General features: G+C 37.0%; 1 protein-coding gene and 1 long non-coding RNA gene across 31 annotated transcripts in view; one reads left to right on the top strand and one right to left on the bottom strand.

The window, feature by feature from the left end:
• DLGAP2 (DLG associated protein 2) overlaps window positions 1-24038 on the bottom strand; it is a 443370-nt gene that overhangs the window by 47645 nt on the left and 371687 nt on the right. For all 29 annotated transcript variants that reach the window (XM_086876001.1, XM_086875999.1, XM_086875978.1 and 26 more), the window contains 3 exons: window positions 18840-19051; window positions 3691-3838; window positions 342-561 (listed from right to left, as the gene is read on the bottom strand). In XM_086876001.1, the coding sequence (XP_086732127.1) occupies window positions 342-561; window positions 3691-3838; window positions 18840-19051 (580 nt within the window). The remainder of the gene's footprint in view (window positions 1-341; window positions 562-3690; window positions 3839-18839; window positions 19052-24038) is intronic.
• The window catches only part of LOC111925904 (uncharacterized), a 52214-nt gene that overhangs the window by 11749 nt on the left and 16427 nt on the right, over window positions 1-24038 (top strand). For both annotated transcript variants that reach the window (XR_015282815.1, XR_002862557.2), the window contains exon 2: window positions 15469-15557. This is a non-coding gene — a long non-coding RNA (uncharacterized LOC111925904). The remainder of the gene's footprint in view (window positions 1-15468; window positions 15558-24038) is intronic.

Genomic DNA, 24038 nt, shown 5'->3' with positions numbered 1-24038 from the left:
TAAGATCAATTACTTGATAGATAAGCCACATTAACGTCTAACAATATTGAAGTGATACAATTTGCACTTGCATTTTTATATTTGCACTTAGGTTACTGTACATATGTGAAATGGAGGTCAAAAATCCAGGTCCATTACATTATACATGCAGGATTCTTCTCAGAAGGAGCTTATTCCAAGATATAGCCACAATGGTACGGTATTAAAAACATAAGAATGCTGGTATCAAACATTATCTCTACACAGGGGAAAATGTTTCTAGTGTCAAACAGCCTTTTAGCAAACAAGCTGATCTGTTTTTACATGCAGAGCAGTGGAAGGGTCAGTGGAGACTTGCTTACCTGTGGTTGACCTGATGGTTGAGGTGATGTTGGAAGATGTCAGCGCAGGTATACATTCATCATCTTGGGAATAGCCTGCCTGAATGGCACGCAAGTAACTGTGGCTTCTTGTTCGGAAACACCCAGGGAGGTCAAGGGCATCCATTGCCTGAGCTTCAACTTCACTAAACACTGATTCACACACCGATTCAAATTGTCCATTAACCTCTGCTTCACTCATCTGAATAAACAACAACAATGCATTTGATTTTTGACTTGCTTTTTTGTGATCATCACGGCCTCAACATCTCAAATGGACACCTGTACATTGATGAAGAACTGTTTTAGCAAATAGTTAAAATGTAGTAATCCCTTCTGATCACATTCACACTGTTTAACTTACATCAGCTGTTCACATGTCTATATTAAACGCATCACACATTGCATTAATGTTACATTTAATATCTTTTGTCATAGTCGAGAAGGGACCTAAGCCAAACTCACCCCCTGGCAGACTGGGTTAGGCATTCACTGCCACGGAAGAACCTTTTCTTCAGCAGCATTATATAAAATCTGATACTTCTAGTAGCAGGTGATCTGTGGTACCCTGCCTGGCAGAGCAGCCCAGTGGTGCCTCCTGGAGCCTCTGCCAGCTGTTCCCTTGGGGTATTGCAGCAGCAGCCTCCAGCTCCCTGCAGTGCCTGGGCAGGACCCAGCACCTACCTGCCAGCCCTGCCTTGCAGGTTGGGCACGATGCAACACTGAGCCTTCTCAGAGGCAAATTTCATGATAAACAGGGCTTAGGCAGAGCGGCCAGCTTGGGGAACCTCTCAGTAGGTAACCATATGTTGCTGTTTTGAAGATTAGTGCTTTAATTCTACCTACAGCATTTTTCAAAGGTTCACTGAAGGCAGCCCTAACTGTAAATGTACCTGAATAATTCAATATGATGTTCATCCAAAATCAGATAGGAAGTTAACACTGGACAGATACTTGCATGACTTTCTGAAAATATTTTTTTTTTCTAAAAGGTGAGTGCTAGAAATCAGAATCGCTATGAATAATTTTACAAGTTAAATTTATGGCATCGCTAAATTACACATCCTGTTGGTATTAATTTTCCTATACAGCTGCTAAGTGCTCCAAGTGCTTTATTCATTATGGAAAAAGAGTCCCATCAAATGTTTTAAACGTTTTAGGGTTTTGGTTAAGTAAATGGAAATTTTATAGAGAAGTTCTGATGATTATGAGTAACGGATATTTTAATTTTGCTCAAGACATTTTGGCTACTAAAAATCTTCTGAAAAGGATTAAATTACTCTTCATAAAATTTGCTTTTAATAAAGTTAAGTAGACTAATGCAATCTCAAAGACATCAAAAAAATCTTACTCTGAACTATTTTGCAAAATTGTTGATCAGGAAATAGATGGTAATTTAGTCTGTAGACTCTTAGTCTCTTCTTTCAAATTAAAGTTATTGAAAATAGAAAATTAAAAACTTTCAAACTTAAATTAAAAATGTAAACCATGGAATTCAGCATTCTTCTTGAGTCTACCCTTTGTCAGGTGTGAAAAAGGAAGGATCTTGCAACAAAAAGGCATAAAAAATACCATAAATTATACAAACTGCTATTATGTAGATGGAACAAGAGGAGGATGGTGTCATGGAAAAAGAACAGGAAACATCAGATGATCAGAAGTTGATATTTTAATACATTTGCTTTGGGTAATATCTATAAAATTCATTTACCAATGGTCTGGAAATACCTGGACTGTGAGGTAGGAAGTGTGTGGCTAACACAAAGTTGCATAGGTTAGTGAACACTAAAAAAGCAAGGAGCTATATCCAGCAGGCTTAGTTAATCTGGCCAATTGAGCAATCTACCTGCAAATGAAATCTATTGTAGACACCTTCCAGGTAATGCATACTGAAATAAAGAATTTTAACCACTACTGAAACCAATTAATCATCATGGACAGCTCAGTGAACGCTGTGCACAGACATGGTCAGAGGCAGAAGATGTTAGACTAGTTCTATGTGAGAACATTGTTAGGTGGCAGCTGACAGCATTTGCTTTGAATGCAGGATTTAATACACATGAAACATTCTCAAAAGTAGAGTGTAATAAAAAAGACAAAATAACCAAACCAGTGTAATATAAAACAAGGCATCAGAATGATGGCAACAGTTTTCACAAGAGAGCTGTGAAAAAAAATAGTGAAAGGTTTGGAAAATGATTGATTGTTTCTAATTCTAATGTGTGCTGCATAGGATTGTATTTAGAATTACCTCACATAAATAAAGGAATTTGACTGAAGGGCATTAGTCAGGTGACTAGCCCCTCCCAGCTCTCTACAGTCAGGGAGAGTGACAAGCATTTCCAGAGGGCTCCCAGCCCACTCAGGATGTGCACTGCCCTGGAAGAAAATCTTTTGCTCCATTAACTACAGAGGAAGCTTTAGTTGTTGCCTCAGTTAAAAGCCTCAAGTTAGATGACTTGAATCCAGGCCTGAATAGCCATGCAATACAAATCGAATATGAATGAATATGAAATTGCTTTAAAAAGATTTCTCTTTTAACATAACCATAGTGTACGTATACCCTTAGGTGGCTCACTAAATGGTCAAAGAAATATTAAGTACCATGTCTGAGAAGAGGGCAGGGCCCATCTGTCATGAAACAACACAGGGAAAAATGTCAGGACCAATAAACCTTAGAAACATTGGGAGTTTTATGTAAAGTCCTCTGCTAAATAAAACATTCACATTATGGCTTATTGCACTTCAGGTGTGATTCAGACCTCACTTTACAATGACTTAGCACTAACAGACATAAAACCAGTAGGGAGGAAAAGTGTACCTTTTCAGGGATCCCCATACATAGAAGAGTTCATGTAACTTATTCTCTCACCCAAAAAAAGAGTGAGAGATTTGATTTAGGATGAATCACTGCTCCTTTGGAGCATATTTTTCTCAATCTATATCTTAATCTGGCAACCCACGTTTACTGACATCAGAGCGGGTATTTTCAAATGATGAGTACTGTAGAAGTGTACTCCTCATGCTCAGTCTGAATCTTCTTAACATTTAAATATTTAATATGGACTGAAAAGAGAAACACCAGTACTTATATTTTTAATGAAAAAAAAAAATGGAACATGTCATGTTTTATAGTGTCTCTTTGCCTCTAGCATTCAGTATTTTTCTTGGAATTTTGAGTTACATTCCTTAGAATTTAATTACTTCCACAATTCACATCCTCAGTTTGATATTAATTTTAAAAATGCAAAAAAAACTAAAACCATCCACTAGTTACAACTCTCACATCTGCAATTAACCTATAAGAAAAATTATAACAAGAATTTCCCACCTGACTAACACAGCTGGCCTGACTGAGCGTGCTCACTGCTCTCATATAGCTCTGATTCCTTGAGCGAAACTTTGGGGAATTGTAGTTTGCAGAGGGATCCAGGTTGTGACCCCCAGGCACGTCACTTGCAGTTTGAAGGTAGCTCTGACTACAAAGGAAAGAGGAAGAAAAAAAGGAAAGGGTGTAAAACTACAGATGGAATCAATTAGGACACTAAAGACAGTAATTTGTAAACAAACCCACTCCCCTGGGTCCAACTCTTACTCTTTATAAAGCATCATAGACCTGTTGTAGCCCAGTGTCTTAGCACAAGCAGAGAATCTGTCTGTGACTCTGCTACCTAGATAGTATAAAATTTTAAGTCTTTGCTCTATCTAAACATCATCAATCCTCCTGGCTATTAATGCTGAACTTTACTAAAAGACAATGTCTAGGTCAACAGGAACGAAAAACAGAGCTGAAGCACAAGCCAAAGTAACTAAAAATCTTTCTTCATAGATAAAATCTGCTACTTGTAATCTGGTTTTCATCAGGATTTTAGGCATCAAGAGCCCTTTTATCTTCAAAGAATTGATATAGTTTTTCAAAAGATTAAAATATCCCATGTTCAGCTAAAAAATAAATTAATAACTCCTCAGAGCAATTGCATGAAGCTCTAGAAATTATTTTATTACAACACATTTCCCGTTTTGCAGGACTGGGACTGTAACACCACACTGAGCACTCTTCTGTATGCTTTCACACTAAGAATATGTTAGTCTTCATGTTTTGTTTTAAATGTATTGATTAACATTCCAGGAAAATAAATCTGAGAAAAGTGCAGTACTTTGCCTTGAATACAAAACATTAAACTGGTACACCAGAGTTCTCAGAACCTCTGTAAATTATATTTCAGACCTTTCCCCAGCACATCAGTGCAGAAATGAATTAATGTCCAAGACAATATTTGGTTTCATGTGGTAAATAGGCAGCTCTTTATTCCTTAAAGGCAACTTGAACAAAAACACTTTCTGGGAAAATAGATTTGTGACAGTTGAATGCCTAATATTGACCATACAGTTACTTCATGCTGAGCTGGCAGTGTTGTTCAGTCCAGCAGTGTCTGTGACATGTGCCTGGGTGCTGGAAATTCCCCTGTGAAGGGGGAAGTTCCCTCTCTGTAAGAACCAGACCACTCAGTGAGTGAGAAAGGCACAGTTTCAACTCCTGTCACAAGACAAAGCACAAACCAGGGTTTTGTTTCTCAAACCATATTTATCAAACATGACCATAGGCTGGTGCTTGAGGAAGAACTCAGTTTGGATGCAAACCCTGAGGGGCACTCTTGGAGGAATCTCAAACATTTCATCATTTTGTATCTTTTTGCCTAGAAAAGCAGAGCACTGAGATCTATCTCCCCATGTGGACATGTCCTTTGATGTCTGATGGGTGATGATCCAGTATTCCCTCACACCAGCAGCTGCAAGAGCAGATGGGATTTAGAGACCCTTATACTTGGAAGGTCTGTTCCCAGGCATTTCCATGTGTTCTCCCTTCTCGGGGTCGACAAAGACATAACCTTGCTTCCTCGGTGCATCTGTCTTAGATTCACAAAATTATTTGCTTTGGAAAAGCCCTCTGAGATCATTGAATCCAATTGCTAACTGAATGCTGCCAAGTCCACCACTAAACCATGTCCCTAAGTACCACATCTACATGTCCTTTAAATACCCCCAGGGATGGTGACTCAGCCATTTCCCTGGGCAGCCTGTTCCAATGCCTGATAATCATTTCAATGAAGAATTTTTTCCTAATAAATTTGCTGGAGCATATCCAAAGAAGAGCAACAGAGCTGGTGAAGCAAAAAAAGGCATGTGTTTTGTTTTCATATTTGTTCAATGCAGGCATTATTTCCAAAACCTAAGAAATTTCCCTGGAGGAAAAAAACAATTAATTTCTTCCTGTGTATTCAGTTCCTTCTATGGAATGTCTCTGTAACCTCATGCCAGAGATAAACTATGTAGAAACTATGCTATAACTGCTAAAACTAAAATGAAAATGTATGAGATTATTGCAGTTATGTGCTCAGAGGTTAATTAAGTCATTACAGTCAAAGTAATTCCATGATTAAGGTAACAGTCTGATACTGGGTTTAATTTGGTTCTAGGTGATAAAAACAAGAACATATTTTTGTTCCCATAGGTATGAAGACAAATAGATTAGGTGAAGTGGTGTAAAGCCTCACATTTAGTTGCTGGATTTAACTAAACTTCCTTTCCTGTATGGATGGGCTGATGACTGACTGTGTCATTCTGATTTTTGCATATGCTTTACTTACTTGTGTGATTACAGAATGGATTCTGTTGGAATGGACTTTAAAGATCATATAGTTACAACCCTCTGCCAAGGGCAAAGACATCTCCCACTAGACCACATTGCTCAAAGCCCTATCCAACCTGGCCCTGAACACATTCAGTGATGGGCAACCACAGCTTCTCTGGACAACCTATTCCAGTGCCTCACTACCCTCACTGTCAATAAGTTCTTCCTAAAATTTAACCTAAATCTCTTATGTTCGAAACTGATCACCTCTTGTCCTATCACTACCTGCCCAAGTAAAAAGTTGCTCTCCTTCTTTAAAAGCCCTGTTTATATACTGGAATGTTGCAAAGATGCCTTCTCTTCTCCAGGCTGAACACCCCCAGATCTCTCAGCCTGTCTTCACAGGAGAGGTGCTCTAGCCTTCTGATCATCTTGTGGCCTCCTGTGGTCCTGATCTAAGGGGTCCACATCTTTCTTGTGCTGAGGACTCCTGACCTGGACATACTGCTCCAGGTGGGGTCACACAAGGGCAGAGAGACTGTCTGGTACTTTCAGTAATCTCCTTGATGATGTTATATTAGTGTTTTTCAAAACAAATAAGTCCCTCCTGGATGTTCTGTTTGTCATCATTGGGTGGCAACGTCTAGGTTCTGAGTTCATAAACAGTTTGTTAAAGAGATATTTGAGATTTCATTAAAACATGGACCACATTAAGAAAAGATAGAAGGAATAGAATTAAATTAGAAATTACTGTATGAAATACTTCAGATTAATTAATTTAAGCCTGATTCTAATAGCTGCCCCCTTTGCTAAATAATGCTTAACAACCTAGTATTTAATTAATGGGATTCCGGTTCCTTCTTAGGTATTGTTATCATTAAATGCCATCAACAATTTTTACAGCAATAATTTCTTATGGAAAGAAGCCCAGTATTCCATTGTACTGCTGGGCAGCTGAGTTTTGATGAATGAGTTTGGATATTACTTGATAGTTAAACAATTTTTCATTTATCAGAGGAGATTAATTGATCCATGGAACTGTAGCAAAGTAAAAGAAATATTGCATATAAAAGCCATAAAAGGCAGTAAAAGCAATTTTACACTCATTTGCTTAACACTTTGAAATTTTCCTGATAAATAGAAATTATTAGTTTTTATTTCTAAGATATAATCTCGAAGTTATCCTCTAGGATAAATGTGTTGATGCATGGTGAAAATTATGACCTTGCTATAAAAATGATCTAGAAGTGTAATACCAGAGTTACATAGGGAAGTTGCTCTCAAATGTCATGCCCTGCTACTCAAGGAAGTCTCATGCTTGTCAACAATACTAGAAAACACAATCAATGTCTTAGTGAATGCTTACTCTTTAATGAAATCCAATCTATCTATAAGCTTAGGAACAAAATTCTTGACCTTCATTTCCAAAACATAAAAGTTCTTTTGTTTGAAAAAAGAAAATAATTTTCTTTTATGTTCTGTAGCAGCACAGATGATCTTATATCTCAGCTGATCACTGCAGAAGGGCAAGACAAACATGTGCAAATGAGATGTTTTAACAGATCATCTCCAGGACCACTAAATAAATATAAACAGTAACATTAAGGAGGTGACTCTAAAAATCAGTACTGTGGAAAAGGAGGAATAGGGCGATGCTAATGGGAAAAATTAAATTAGTATGTCTGCTCTCTTCCTACTTGCTTTTCTGAATAGACTAGATTTTAGGAAGAGATGTCTTATAAAAGCTTTTCTGCCCCCAAGGGTTACTTTCTATTTTCCATTGGCTTCAGAAGAAGTTCATGGCAGCCAGGCAGAGGTCTTCAATTTAATGAGAAATATCTTAGCTGAAAGAAAGGCTCAAAACCTAAAGAAATTTTGGGGAAAAAAAGCACTTCCATGTAATGACCTTGCAGCTGTTAAGAACCTCTACTCTGAAAGTGAAGGACTCCCAGTGAAGATAGCTAAATTTGCAACAGCACATTCAGCACTCAGCAGATTGCCTGAGTGTGTTCAGGGGGGGAAAAATACTGTATTGTAACCAGATAATGTGAGTTATAGCATGACATGCTTATCTGGGCCTGTCACCCTGGTACAGAATGAATGGCAGTGAGGTTAGGCTGCATATTCCAACAAAAAATAGATCAAGAATAAGGGAGGAGACAGTAGTGCACAGGCAGTCCTAAGCAGTTCCTAAGAGTCTTGCATTACAGACTCCATTTTCTTGCATTTCTCTAACCTGCAAAAACTCAGGCTTCTGTATCCAAACCTCACGTGTCCTGAGGCTCCTGCTCGAAAGCTGCCCCTTCCCCCAAAAGGCACTCACTTCTACCAGAACCCCCAAGGACAGCTTTTTCATTCTTGACCCACCCAGATCCTAATCCTTACTGCTCCCTCTTTAAGTCCCAGCTCACAGTTTTCTGTTCAAGATCTTCTAAAACACACCCCGGGCCACTTACCCTTCTGTCCTCTGCAGATTTCAAAAGTACCCCTAACACCTCTATTTGTCATCAAAGTCCTGCTCAACCTGCTAGGGCCACGCAATCCCACCCCCTCATTAGGAGGCTACCACTAATCCAAAACCTCTTTGACTTCTTGTGCAAACTAACTGTTCTTGTCCAGACTTTGTAAAGAGTAAAATTTAAGAGCAGAATGGGGGAAAATAATTGCAAGGAAACACCTGTTTCTTTAACCTTACAACAAGCAACAAGATATGCTAACTCTTGTTAGCACATAAACTCAAACACAGAGAAACCAAAAAAAGGATGATTTTATAACATTCTTTTGACTCCAAACCCTCAACTTAAATTCGTGCTTTTCCTTGTCTTATAGTCATCCTTAACAGGACATTTATCAAAAATATAGAAAGAAATTTAAGTTTTCTTGTACTGCAATCAAAAAGCACTACATAAGCTTTGTGAAGAGATTTCAAGAGATGGAAAAGGATGTCTACATCTCCTTATCTTATCCTAATTTAGGCCTTTCTAGAAGAAGACTTGGAAAACCACAGAGCTATTTAGAACATGTTTTAATGAAAGGAATGATAATGCAAGCAAATCCAGTAGCTGCAGTAGCACATTAACTAATGATAAGGGAAGGGAATTAACTAACGATAATAAAAAGACTTTTATTTCCTCATCTACAGCAATCTAATATTTAACCTTCTGTTTATTTTTATATTAATGGTGTATTTGTTAAAGGAACAAGATACTTTATAAATGCGAGAGCTAATAATAATAATAATAATTTTGGTTCATTTTTTTCCTGAATTCCATTGTTTTATATAACTTTTGGAAAGTTTATGGGAGCATGGACAGTGTCTGAAGCAGCACGGTGAATTCACATGGCGCTGGGGGATTTGAGGCATTCCTACTGTGATGTGTGCCGCAGCACCTCACATCACTCAGTCAAAATCTACCCCTTTGTGTAGCATTTGGCCCATCCTTTGTGGTCACCGAGATCAGATGCTGATGAACACCCAGGATGGTTTGTGGAATGTTTCCTGAAGTTTCTTGTCACTGCTGCATGATGAGTATTGCTGTGAGCTAGATTTACCACACACATTACTGCACCAGGACTTATGCAGATATTGCATGTTTTGCAGAAGATGAATCGTTTTCTCATTTGGTGAAAAGGTATGTATGGTAACAATGCCCTTTTAGATCAGCTTGAAATGCCAGAATTAGAAAATGGCACAGTTTTACAACTTATAGCTGTAATAATAAACAATACAAAAAAATCACAAAATCACAGAATCAAGCAGGTTGGAAAAAACCTCTGAGATCATCAGGTTCAACCAACGACCTAACGCCACCTTGTCAACTAGATCATGGGACTGACTGCCATGTCCTGCTTTAAACACCTCCAGGGACGGTGACTCCACCACCTCCCTGGGTAGCCCATTCCAGTGCCCAATCACCCTTGTGTGAAGAACCTCTTCCTAGTGCCCAGCATAAACCCCCGCTGGTGCAGCTTAAGACTGTGTCCTCTTGTCCTGTCACTGCAAGAAGAGGCTGACCCCTGCCTGGCTGCAACCTCCTTCCAGGCAGCTGTAAAGAGTGATAAGGTCTCCTCTGAGCCTTCTCTTCTCCAGGCTGAACAATCCTCGCTCCCTCAGCTGCTCCTCACAGGACTTGTGCTCCAGACCCTTCCCCAGCCTTGCTGCCTTTGTCTGGACATGCTCCAGCACTTCCATGTCCTTGAAACTCGGGGCCCAAAATTGGATACAGGAATTGAAGTGTGGCATCACCAGTGCCAATGTGGTTTAGCCCACTACAGCTGAGTACAGGGCAGAAGCTAGAAACCCCCTACCTTCCTTCTACAAATTCTAATCCCTGAGCAGCAATACTTGATAGCCAAGACAACCCCAGGGGAATAATGAACTTTATAACTCCCAAGAAAGGGATTTCTCAGTCACACTGCTTTAGTTTTGTTTTTTTACTATCTTCATTTTCTAATAAGTGATTGACATCACATACTTTGTCATAAACCTAATACTATTGTATAAAACAGTATGATTGATTATAAAACAGTATGATTCTGATGCCAGAAATATACTTGCCAAGGTCATTCCTTGATCTACTGACATTCAAAATAGTGATCACTCCCCAGAGTGGCTCTCCTCTGTCAAATGTTCAGCCACCAGTGCACTCTGGGTCAAGAAGGCACCAAGAGTGAATTAACATCTTCTGAGGCCTCTACAAGTTGCAGCAAGAAGGTCACCTTCTGACTCTGAATGGGTTTATCATCTTAATTCAGGGAGCATCCAATATAAAGAAAGTTCATGTTCCATCAAATTAATTTTTGGAATTGCCATATTCTAAAATCATATCTTTTTATTTTCATGATCATGCCTGCATTTGTGCAAAAATGTGAGAATGAATAGGAACATTAAAGAAAGTACAATCACTTCTGTTCAAATCAGTATATGCAATTCAGAAGTATCTTTCTGGGACAAAAAGATAAAATTTGTAAAAGTATTCCTCTTGGGTGCCTAAAAGGGAGGTGCATTAGAATTACCAAAGTAGCAGCAGTTATCAAAACCTATTTTATTGAGACATTTGCATTTCAATGGATATTCATTTCTCTATCTGGATCTATCTTAACTATGTCTTTCTAGATATATGAAATAACCCATGGACCAGACTCTAATGATTAAGCTTAGCCAGCAGTGCCATTGTACAGCAGCTGCGAGTCACGCTGTATCTCCATGGAGTCCTGCTGGAGTCAATAGAGCTCTGCAAAGGGGCCCAGATGTGCCTGCATGCAGCCCATTGGAGAACTCAAGAGTGTAGACATTAAGTCTGATTCTCCTTTCGAATAGCACATTTAGCTTGGCTCTTTAGAAAACAGAAAGTGCACATAAATCTCATAAATATATCTGTAGCAAAGAATTATTTTTCTAATATTTGCCAGTCTGAATCTTCTCTTTGATCACTGGTAGATATGAGAATTTGGGACAAATGTAATTATTTAGATGCCTAGATAGTTCATAATTGACCAGTACTTTTTAAAAAAGTGTGCCTGAAAGATACTTAACATTTGATTTATTACAGGAATATTCTAGGAAAGAGGTGGAGACTGCTGTTTCTATCCTTATCAAATGCCTACTAATCACTGGTAGGACAGAACTCTTACTGTCAGTAAGTGTTTAGGGATTTGGAACAACATGAACCAGAAGAGAATGAGAGGAAATCATCAGAATCGTTAAACAGTCTGGTGATTTGATCACTCCTTGCAAAGACAGAGAGGATGTAGGCTCAATCAAGCCTGTATTCCAAATGACTCAAAATGTGCATGTAATAGAAAAGTAGGATATGAGAAATCTAAACTCTAAACTTTCTAAAAGGTGACAGATTTACACATATAGCTAATCTATAGTTAATTCTAAAAGTCTTGTTCCAATATAGTATTTTGATCTTGCCCTGCCAAGCAGGCAACAAGCTGGTCAGCCTCAACAAAATTCAGGTGGATGCTATGTCAAAAACTTAAAGGGCATTTAAAGCATCATATAGCAGTTCAGGAAATGGGTCTGTGGATATAAGCAGTACTCAAATGTTGGATATGTGTTCCTAAATCCATTTGTGGAATTGAAATATTCATTAATTTCTTCAGGAAGCTGTCTCACTTTTTTTTCTTTTTGCTTTTGGTGCATATACATGTACACATGCAAAAAGTCCTAACTGGGTAGAACAAGTGTAGACTATGGGCTATTAGGACTCATTAAAGCATCTGAACATGAGCTTAATTTAAACACACATGTAAGTCCATTAAAACCAGTAGATCTAAAGAAAATAAGTGACCTTCATGCTGAAGTTGAAGATTTCTGGAGAAGCAATTGAGTAGAATTGGGAAAAGTGAATATGTATATGTATATGTATATGTATATAAATATAAATATAATTTCTGTTTTTTTAACCAAAAGCATCTTAATTTTCAAATCCTTTCCTGAAGAAGTGTTTCTGTACACATCCTTTATAGTCCTATTTAGTTTATATTGAAAACTAAACAAATGAGAAAATCAGATTTTGATCCCTTTCAAATGAAAAGTAAAACTAACATATTTGTTGGAAGCAGGAGCAAATAGACACCAAAAACCAGAAGCATGTTTTCCCTTGAATGTCACTATTCATACTTGTTGTATTGACCTGAATTTTACTGCATTTTCAACACAATCCGTCATGTAATTGCATTTTTCTGAGAAAAACCTGCTTTATTCCTGAAAAGACTCTGGACTTTGTTTATAGCCTTAGGATCCCCCTTTCATCCCTAATCCAGAGTAATACATTTCAGCCCTACAACATAAAGCTGGTATTTACAAAAATGAGGCAGGAGAACTGGGCTCAGTGACTCTCTGTGTTTCACACTGTGCTACTTCTCAGAGAACAAGATTCCTAACATTGCTTAAGAGCATTTGCTATTATTCTGCAAAGGAAGAAATGATGGGGATGTCTTAGGACCCCACAAAAGATGTTTCCTAGGTAGCCAGATGACTGTCTGCCCTTCATCAGCATTCCTTCTTAACCCTGCAGCCTAATGTAACCCAGATCTTATTGACTGCAGCAAAGACTATCACCATGCCAGTGGCCCTCTGATTACATTATTAGTTGATAAGGCTTTGTAATTAGCCCTCAAACTCTCCTCAGTAAATCTCCAATTTCACCCCTCAGAGACTCTGAGTAGATGCTACTACACTACAGGGCCTCAGAAAGCTACTAATGAAGTGTGTAATGAGGCTTTTTAGAGTCAAAAGATTGAGGGGAAAAAACCCAAAGATAAATAAAAAGAATATAAAAGATGAGGGTTTCTATTCTAGTGATTTTCCTCATCTCTGCTATTCAGAATATTTCTCAGGAGTGGCTTAAAAACTATTCCTAATTTAAAATGTAGAAGAGTTAATGGCAAATTGTAGTTTACCTTAAAAATTAAAAGAGGCTTGGATCACTGATGCACAGCAATGGATAATGTTGAAAGAGGACATTAATTTCTCTAGCAAGGAAGGTGTGCTTCAGCTCTCAATCTGTGACATTTCTGCAGCACACCCACTTCCTCATGTGCACATTTACTCAAAGTCTTTTCTGGGTATGCTTGCCAAGGGGTGTGTCTCAGAAGAAATACACACAAATTTGTTTGGCACTAAAGAATAATGGAGTCTTCACTGTCATGGGCAAAGATGGATGAAAACCCACAGGATTGGTCTTATGCATTGCTTCCAAACTTCTCTTCTGGCTTTAACTTTCTCATGTTGTAAGCATGTTATGGTTAGCACAAATGGTTGGAAATGGATTTTTTATTATTATTATTATTATTATTATTTTTTATTATTTTTATTGGAGATTTTCCATATGTCTTAGAGGAGCCTGTGTTGTTCCATGATTCCTGCTGAGCCAAGGGGTCTGGCAGCTAAGTGCTGTCAGATCTGGTTGTGGTTTAATCCCCTTGCTGTGTGCTTTGACAAGACTTTTGATTCCATAATAAAGTCTGCAAAACAGAACATGTGGACATGCCTTGGATAACAGTCCAGATAAGCATTAAGCTAGTGTGGCCATGGATGGATGCAATCTCTCACTCTAAAAAAGAGGAAGAGCAGTGAAACGTCATTCTTTTGCTCTGGCTTACTATAAACCCAGAAAACATGACAACCATTTCAGGTTTTAGACATATTAGTTTACAATACTGAACAAAGTGCTTTGTGTTGAGGTACCGAACTGTGAGTAAGAGGGGCTGAAATATGGACATGCATCATGCTCTTCAGGTGTGCTATGGGTGTAAACAACCTACAAAACAAAGATGTTTAACATCTGAGGAAGGCACAGATGCTCTCTCTCTGTGAGAGTGATTCATAATTTAAGATACTCATTTCATACAGTGGCCAAAATCTGGCAGAGGATTAAGTGAAAAACTTAATCTTGGGTTGTCAAGACAACTTGAAGTATCACTGGTATTGTACTGTGGTAGTTTGCCAAATAATTTGTACAATGGCAGATTTCCTCCCTCATTGAAACACTACATTTTTGTACCACCTCTGTGCTCACACGTCTTTCTGTCTGCCCACCCATAAGCTTAAGGTGTCTGGACTACCAGAAACAGAAAAGTCTGCCATTTGAGGTTTACAAAACAAAAGTACATATTGCTGTCATTGAATTTATTTTACTGTAGTTTAACCTATTTCATCTTCATAGTTTCCTGTGAGTCACTTCAGAGCATAATGGAAAACTTCAGCACAGCATGACTCCTCATTTGTGTGAGTGATACCAGTATGATCTTCAAATAGAGCATATTTACTTTGGGCTAAATGCTATTGTTATCACTTTTGACTAAATGGTGAGATGGTTTTCAGAGTCTTTCACAACACTTCAAAAAGGAGATACTGAAAATGGAATTTGCTATTTCTACAGTATTATTCTGTTCATTTACATAATCAGTATATTAAGTACTTTTCCACTGAAAATAAAAAGCATCAAATAACTGTATTATCTTCAGTTTTTCAGAATTGCTCTCCTATTTCAGAGTACAAAATTCTTGTTTTATTTTCAGCTTTGTTTTCTGAATCACAGTGCCTCTGTTGCTTCCATCTCAGCTTTGCTTGGTTTTGTCATAAATACAGAAAAATAGCATTTACGAGGTTGGAAGGATATTCTTACAAATCATGGGGGTCAGTCCCTCTTCCAGGATTGCACAGAACTTATTTAGGACAGGGACAGACACTCTCTTTGTTTCAGCTATCCATTCCATAAACTGTTCAGTTGTTTTGATCTTTAATGTAAGTGAAAATGCCTAGCAGTTTATTTACAAACTACTGCCTTCCAACACAGTTTAACTTCATCATCAGAAGCATCACAGTGCAGCAGAAAACAATGGACTGAATAGGGCTTGAATTTCACTTCTAGTATAGCAAAACTGACATCTGAACAATTTTGTATTATCAATAGTGAAAAATAATTAAAAATATATATAAAAATTAACTTTTTTTTTCCACAGGGCTACTGGGAGTCAACATAATTTGCACATTAAATAGGACTTCTGGCACCATTCCAAGAAAACAAAAAGTTGAAAGGAAGCAGATTCAGGTATGTGTCCTGTCTCCCTCTCAGCAAGTCTGATTGCATTATAATTTGCTCAAATGCAATTTCCTAATAATTCTAATAAAATACACTGGCCTTCAACTTGATGTTATTGGACTAAGTAATGCAACATACTATTTTGGTTTTTGAAACATAAAGAAAGAATTTAAATTCATTTATCTTCAGTGAGCCATCTAGATATCTAGGTGCATTTAATTTTTGAAAAGTCCAGAAAAAAATTGAGCCCCCTTATGCTATAGCTATACTAGGAAATAATCCAGGTCCATTACCTGACCCTTTGTCCAAGCTTTCTTATCCTACAGTGGGAGTGGCTGCATCCAACAGAGCAGGTCCCTGAACCATGCCTTGGCAGTGTGCAGTGTGCAGTGGTGACACAGGTGGCCTAGGCTGGAGGTGTATGACCTGCTTTTTTCAGCTTTATAAACCAGCACTGACAGACTATGCACTTCCACTTCCCCACTCCCCAGCTCAGACTAAAATATGCTCCCTTCCAAAAGCTACCTAAAAGATATTATTTCAGAATTTTAATGCTTCTATTATATCATTTACATTTATCTATTTGTATTTATTTATTCAGGTGCAAATATGCATTTTTATTGTTTAGAAACTTTTAATATTCAATTTGCTGAATATTTGAGCAACACAAACCAAATAAAATAAAAAAAGTAAAATAGGGTTTACTTTTGTTGAGGCATAAACAGAATTTAAATGGGGAAAAAAGACCTTGCAAAGATGCCTAATAATACTCAGAGGAGAAACACACACATGTCAAACATCTGTTGAAGGTTAACTGAAGGCTGTTCTAATTTTCATTTTATCATATTCAGGATAGTGATGGAAAACTAGGCTTTTTCTTATGAAATCCATCTACTTTTGTTTTGCAGCCAATAAATATTTTTATACTGCTGCCAAAACTATCAATATTCAGCTTTTATTGCAAGTGTATTTGTGCTCTGGCAGACCCTAGTTTGAGCTACCCTGTCACCCAAGCAGAGGACTAAGAGAATTAAGCCCCCATTTTATTTCTGTGCACTAGCTCCCTGCATCTGGGTAAACAAGCTAAAAAGCCAGATAATGCAGCTGACATCTTGAATTATGTAATTTCTCATAACACATGCCAGAAATTATATTCAGCCCTGCTACACATGAAGGAATGCTGTTCAAAGCCCTGGCTTCTGGTTCAGCAGCATGATGAGTGGTACAAATGGTGCTGGGCTTGTAGTGGGGATTACTGAGCCATGCTGTAGGAGGAAGGAAGGCTCCATAACCATTATCCATTGTTATATCCTTCATAGGCATCCACCAGACAGAAAGGCAACCACAGTGACAGGGAGACAGATACACTGGGAAGAGATGGTTTGTGGTGAAAAGTAGCATCAGAACTTAGTTTTTCTGTGCAGCAAGAAATTTTCTGTCTGCCTTAGGATTGCTGAAATCTGTAGATTTTTGCAAGAATGGCTTACTAGAACCAGAATAGTTGTCACATTTCTGCTTGAAGTTCACTGGAAAAACCCGTGAATGTTAGGCTGGCAGATTCAAGGTGTTGCACTTCAGCTTAAGGAAAAAAACTGAGGACTTAAAAGATATCTGTCAGCAGGAGCAGCCTGGCTGCTCAATTATTCTTAGTCCGGTGCTAGTGACAAATTTTCAACAGAACCCCTAATAATATTTCACAGTGTTACAAAAAAGCTTCCTCCCTATCTAACTGGTTAGTGGTAACTATGCCATGAAATCCTCTGGGGCCATGAACAAGCACAGCTGTCAACCCTAGTACATGAATCAGGAGTGCACCCGTGCTTTAATCAACTAAATTTTGAGTGGTGTGTTTGCAATACATGGAAAACCAACAGAAGACACAACATTTGGTACTGGTCTACTAATAACCACCTGCCTTCAGGATTTAACAAAATCAGGAATACTTTCTTGAAATACGTTCCTTATTTGAATATGTATGTTTAGTTATGTTTAGTTGCTGTCTGAACCTGTTTATAAGCTGTTGGCACCAAGACCTGTCACACACCAGAAAATTCGTGTTGCTACCCAGATTCCCTTGTGGGAGGCCCAGCCATAGCTGGAAACAAAGAACAGCATAGAATGTATTTTATTTGGTCTAAGTGCTTAGAAAGTTAGAACAATGTCTAAGAAAATAATTCAGTTTGGCACAAATGAGGTAAGTCATACCCTCCAAAACTGGGATGACTGCAACCAAAGTGTCTGGGAATGATCCCTGGCCTACACCAGTGCCCAGAACCCAGACAGGCAATGGCTGGGACAGCACAAACTCTTCAATAATAGTGAAAGTTGGTGGCTTTCTTGCAGATAGCAAGGTAAATAATTTAATTTAATTAAGCCAAAAGGATTTTTGCCTAGGGTTTTTGTTTTGTTTTATTTTATTAAATAAAAGGTGAGTCACTGCAGTAAACCATATGGTATTACCTACAGAACAATAAACAACACTTGGTCAAAGGTTTCACTCTTAATTTTTTCAGTCTGTATTCCAGCAAAAAGCCATGAGAAACAGCCAGTTGCATTAATAGAATCTGAAAATTCTAAATTAGGCTACCACTTTGAAACTCCCCTGACAAGTATATTTACAGTTTACTTATAAAACGATATATTGAAAAGATAAAAAGGAGAGGAAAATGAAGATCTACTGGAAAACATATATAGCTGTGTATTTCTGTGTAGTTTTAAGATTTGCTTTAGTTATTGAATAGGACACATTGTAGGTAGCATGAATGGTAATATGAATGAAAAATAACCCAGTCAGACAAAATCCTCCACAATGTGTTTAAATGACTGTGATACGGTATAGCTGATACGTAAAGCATTACACTGATAAAAAAGGTGTAAAATACCCAAAATATGGTACAATTATATATTTAATGTTATATTTAGTATAGAATAGAGTATATTTTCTATTTCAGAGAAAGCAATAAAATAACAAAAAATTATAATATAAACCAATTCTTATAGACAAGAAAAAAAAATCAGAACTTTGAACTTTTGGCATAAAATATGTATATATTTCCTTCAGCAAACATGAGAAACTCATTCAGAAATAGAAGGTTTATTTCACAGATGGAAGAAGATGACAGGCTTTCATCCAGTAACCACAAGAAACTGTAGCTAAGTTAAAATGAAGCCAAAAAATAACCTTTTACACTGTGGATATTTTTTTCCTATGGAAGCTGACCATTGCCCATAAGACACAAAGAAAAGTTATCCAAGTCGTGACACCTTCCAGAAAGGTGTAGTGAAGCTTACTTTTGATGATCTCCAAGTGGTCTTTGCCCAATGGATTTTAATAATGACTCCGGCCGAACTGTTAATTTTGGCGATGTCTTGGGGCTAGTATCAGAATCTCCACTTTCTTCATCTCCCATGGCCTTAATATAGCTCCCACTTCTCATTCTTCTGCACGGGATCTCTTCATCTTTCCCACCAGCTGGGTATCCTCCCCATTCATCCTGAGGTACCTAACAGAGACCATAAAACATACACAGGATGTGCTTTATTCTTTTTCACATATTTAAATACTTCTTTCAGTTTTTCAGTTTACAAAGACAAGTATTGATTTTTTTTAAATTATTCTTCAGAAACAGATTGCTTATAAAGAGATTTCTAAGAACCTGAAGAATTTGCCATTTAACTTCAGTTTCAGAGTAGGAAATTTTCAGTTTATAAATGTTAGTACCCAAGGAGCAATGAAGTCATGGATTGTGAGCTGAGCTGCAATATCTATTTGTAGACATACTCTAAACTGCAGGAAGCAGCTTAGAGATGCACATAGATTTTCATCTGATATAAATAAGTTAATCAAGTATCTCAGACCTAAAACTCATTGAAAGCAGAGCACTTTGGGGTTTATTACCAAGAGTCTTTATAAGGGGCTTTCAAGGAGGTGAATGGCATAACTAAGATAAACTAAGCCATGATCCTGGCATAAATGGATAGGATTATGATTTAGGACAAACTTCTGTGGAAAAAAAAAAGAAAAAGTGGTAATTTGTCTTTTTTTTCTATTTAGAAACTGCAGAATAGTTGATAGAGACTGTAATACATCAGAAACACAACCAGTTAAATAATCCATGTTAATAATAATGTTAATAATGTTAAACCACTTAAATAATGCAGGATTGCATTTACTATTATGCAGTTCAAGTGGATTTCCAAATAGTAAAATTGGTAGTCAGATAATCCACAGTTGGTGGATGGAAATCTCTCTTCACCACAAATTACCAAAGAATTGAGCAGGATTGGATTCTTCAATCCAAAGTGAAATCAGCCTTGTTTTAACACTTATGATTAAACACAGCAAGCCTGTCTCTGCCAGTATTGCTTTTTAAAATTTTTTTTAAAAAATTAATCTTCCAAGCTGCTGAGTCCTCTGGCTCTAATCCAGAAACACACTTATGCATTTATTTAGTTTAAAGGATATAGGCAACTCTCTGAAATGCATTATAAGGACTCATGGTTAAAAAGTAGGATGTGACAGAGTTCTTCAGTGGACCAAGACTGATGATCCTGGCAGCATCAAAATCTTTATTAATATTATTATTCCAACTATATTAAGCAGTTTAATGCCTTTATTTACCTGTATACTGTAAGTCTGAAATCTCAATTAAACGTATATTTAGTAGTTTCTGCAAAGCAGGATGTCTAATAAATATTTTCATGTCAAACATATTTGAAAGCTTCTACAGACAGTGTTCACTGTGGAGCTGAAGTGAATCCTCCCATTGGTTTCAGCAGTCTTGGGGACTGTGCTTAAACAACTAACATGATCTGCTTGCCATCTTTATGGCCCTTTCAAGACAGACAAATTAACCATGCATAGCAGGTGAACAGACCTGGGGCTTTGAGTCCTAAAAAGGGATTAAGAGAGCAATGAAGTTTTAAGAAGTGGTGAACAAATAAAAATAGAGAACTGAAATTAAAAATCCCAAGCTCTAGACAGAAAAAAATATAAGACTGAAGTCAGATAAAAAGAGATTAAATAGACTGCACATATCAGAAAAATGTTAGAGATAACTATCAGAGAAAAAAAAGAGTCATGTTCTTATACAAAGTAATAGGAAAGAGCATAAATCCAAGTGAAATATGGTTTAGATCATGCAAAGAAACAAAATTTTCACATTATTCAGCTTTGGATGGTGATTGGAAAGGAAGCAGCAAAAATCTTCCCAAACTTGAAGTCTGTAAGCGTGACACATCATTCTCATTTTTTTTCTCAGACCTAGTATGTATAAGATTAATGTTGCAGGAATGTTTTTTATGATTCTATGAGACCTAAAAGTCTTTTAAAAATTTACAAATAGTCATAGTAGACATAGCCAGTTGCATAAAATGCTAAAAATATATATATTTAATTTAGCATTTTTAATCTACAGCTGACAACATTAACAACTGTAAAAATCTAAATTAGAGAGTTATTTTATTATTTTATATCATACAAACATACTCTTATTTTTATATATTCGTTATCAAATGCAGTCAGAATGGATAAAGACAAAATCCAAATGCTGAAAAGCAGTTACTGGCATCTACATAGGCCCACTTCAAGATATAATGTTCAATTTTCAGTACTGAAGCTGAATTATCATGTCTTAATATTATTTTCTAAAAAAAACTGCAAAGAACCTCATAACTTTTTCATAGAATAATTATTTTGGCTTGAAACATCTTTCCTTCGTTTTAGTTCAAAGATAATTAAATAGAAAGTTTAAAAAGACATCGATCAGTAACATTTTACTTACTCAAATGCAGAAAATTATTACTTTCTCAACTTTATTTTGTCTGAAATTCCATGTTCAAATAGCAAGATAAGGACTGGATTTAAATGAGTACAACACAGACTTGTTTGTTGATTGAAGTTGCAATCTTATTTTAAAAGATAGGAATGACTGATTTTGTACATTAAAGTATCTAAAAAATTAAGCTTCTTCACTGTGATAAGGACAAATCTTACATTTATGTGCTTTACTGTTTCTGTTGATTACATTTCCTTTGCTGTCTGTATTCATAAGTTATATGTATTCACATAACAGCTAAAGACCAAAGCTAAAAACTAAAGAAATCCTGCTCCATTTGTGTGTGTGATGTGCTCATGGTACACGAGGCAACAAGAATCCCTTTTTAATCAGACCAACTCACTGGCTATCACAGAAGCATTTATGGTTGTTACAAAATTATTCACAAATAAAGTATCTGGTTTTTTGTTGGTTTTTTTTTTTTTTTTTTTTTGCTTGTTTTTTTTCCCTTAAGCCATTCAAAGGAGCACAATACAATAAACACAGTGAAAATGCTTCTGGAACCTGGTGAGGAAGTTTGACCATGTGTTCTCTCAGAAGGTTTCATCCAGAGCTTTGGAGAACAGCTGGAGTATTTTTGCCATCTTCAAAAGAAAAACAAGCAAACAAACAAAAATTGTTTTTCCTCATGGACTGAGAACAGAAGCCAAATTTGAGTCCCAGTTCAGCCTAGTTCTTTCTTCATTTACTTGAGCTCATAGGTTAAAACTTGGAGAAACCTTTTCAAATCCAGGCCATCTCAAACCCCAACACAGCTTTAAAGGAAAGCAAAAGCATTATATGAGTGCAGGAAAGATTTTTATTTTGAAATATTAACAAAAATATTTAACATAATGTATGAAGGTCATTAAATATACACCTTCCAAAATGTGGGAAGGGCTTTGCAACTTGCAGAAATTCTATCTTACAATAGTTACCAGCCCCTGAAATTCCCATCTGCAGGGCTTGCAGCTGCTAATTTGGAATAATTACCCTAATTATCTACTTACATACAGTGATGAGTGCTGATATTTATAATGTCTAAAAAGGCCTTCCTTCTGTTCTAGATGTTAACATGAATCCTTGTATATGTAGTTTCTATCCACAGAGGAGTTAGACTGCATATTACCATATGAATTTCCTTTTTCAAGAACAAGTGTCTGACAAGGTCTGGCTGCTGATCTGGTTGCAACTATCACAGAGAATGATGAGTCTCCTTTATAAATATCATTCACTGTTGCTGCAAAGAGCACCAGTTTCAGAAAATTTGACATCTTTCAATTATCCATCTGCCGACATATTTTGATATCTCTCATTACTCACCTAGGGTCAATTTTAATAAAGCACTTGGTATCTAACACTACATGTTTTGAAGCTGAACTGAGAGTGAATTCCAGAACTTTAGGAAGGATCCTAAATTCCCCATAAAGGCATTTAGGAGAGTTAGTACTTTCAAAGCAGTATACAAAGGGTCCCTCTAGTTAGCACTTAAAACATAAAGCACAAAAAAAATCTCAAAAAGTTCTCCTTTCTTGGACTTACTGTATCTAATTCCAGGTAGCAGGAAGGCCTGTTATTTCTCTGTCAGATCCTAAAATCATCACCTGAAGAAAAAAGTTTTGTTTGTTTGTTTTTGGTTTGTTTGGTTGTTTTTTTTTTCAAAGAACAGTAGCCTTATTCTTTCCTTCTATTATGAAACAGCTGTGGAAGTGGAAGACTTTCTTGGTCACCTTCTAATCAATAATGTTTGGAGAGCTCAGGAAGAAGAAGACCTAAGGCTCATAAATAAACTGTTATGCTCTCCTCCTCTTTTTGTCACTCTCAGCCTTTTCATTAAACTCTCACAGATTGCCTGGGGAGGTCTGGTTAGGAGAGAGGGATCCATTTACATAAAAGGGTGTGATACAGTTTGTGATCAGCCATTTACCTGAAAAGAGGGAGCTTAGTTATAGCCCCCTAGGCCAAGCACTCACGTGAATTTTATGTAAAATTGTGGAGCCTCTTAATAAAGAAAGAAGTGTTTTTGCTCCAAACTGATGTACATCCTGCTGCTCAGAATGCAATTCAGGGAACTGAGATGATGGTGTTTGACCTTCTATAAACTACAAGAAAAAAACAAACTGTCATTTTCACAGTAGGTATTCTAGAAACTTTGTTACTATAAAAACAAATTTCCTTGATTTAGATGAAATGTCACTATCCTTGTTCTTTGTTAGAAGTTCATGCTTTAAAATACTCCTTACTACTAATATTTTGGCTAAATACCTAGAGTATCACATGACCAGTTAGTGGCCATGAAAGTTATGATTTCTGAATTTTATTCTAAATCTCTTTTCTATCTCCCTTTTATAGAAATTGTACATATTTGTCTGAGTAGAGTTCTTATTTTTCTTCTTTTCTAATATGTTTTACAGTGTGTTTTAATTTGATTGAAATGGGCCAAGGTGCCCAGATAAGTAGCTGAATCACCACCCCTGGAGGTATTTAAAAGACCTGTAGATGTGGTGCTTAGAGACATGGTTTACTGGTGGGCTTGGCAGTGCTGAGTTAACAGTTGGACTCAATGACCTTAAACATAATTTCCAGTCTAAATGATTCTTTGTTTCACTTCTTCCTGTTGAATGTACTGATTGAGTGCTCAGACCAGAACAGACAGAGGAAGGATTTTGGACCC

Source organism: Cyanistes caeruleus, chromosome 2 (genome assembly GCF_971803275.1).
Source record: "Cyanistes caeruleus chromosome 2, bCyaCae1.hap1.1, whole genome shotgun sequence".
Classification (NCBI taxonomy): Eukaryota; Metazoa; Chordata; class Aves; order Passeriformes; family Paridae; genus Cyanistes; species Cyanistes caeruleus.
This window is presented reverse-complemented; position numbering and strand designations above follow the sequence as displayed.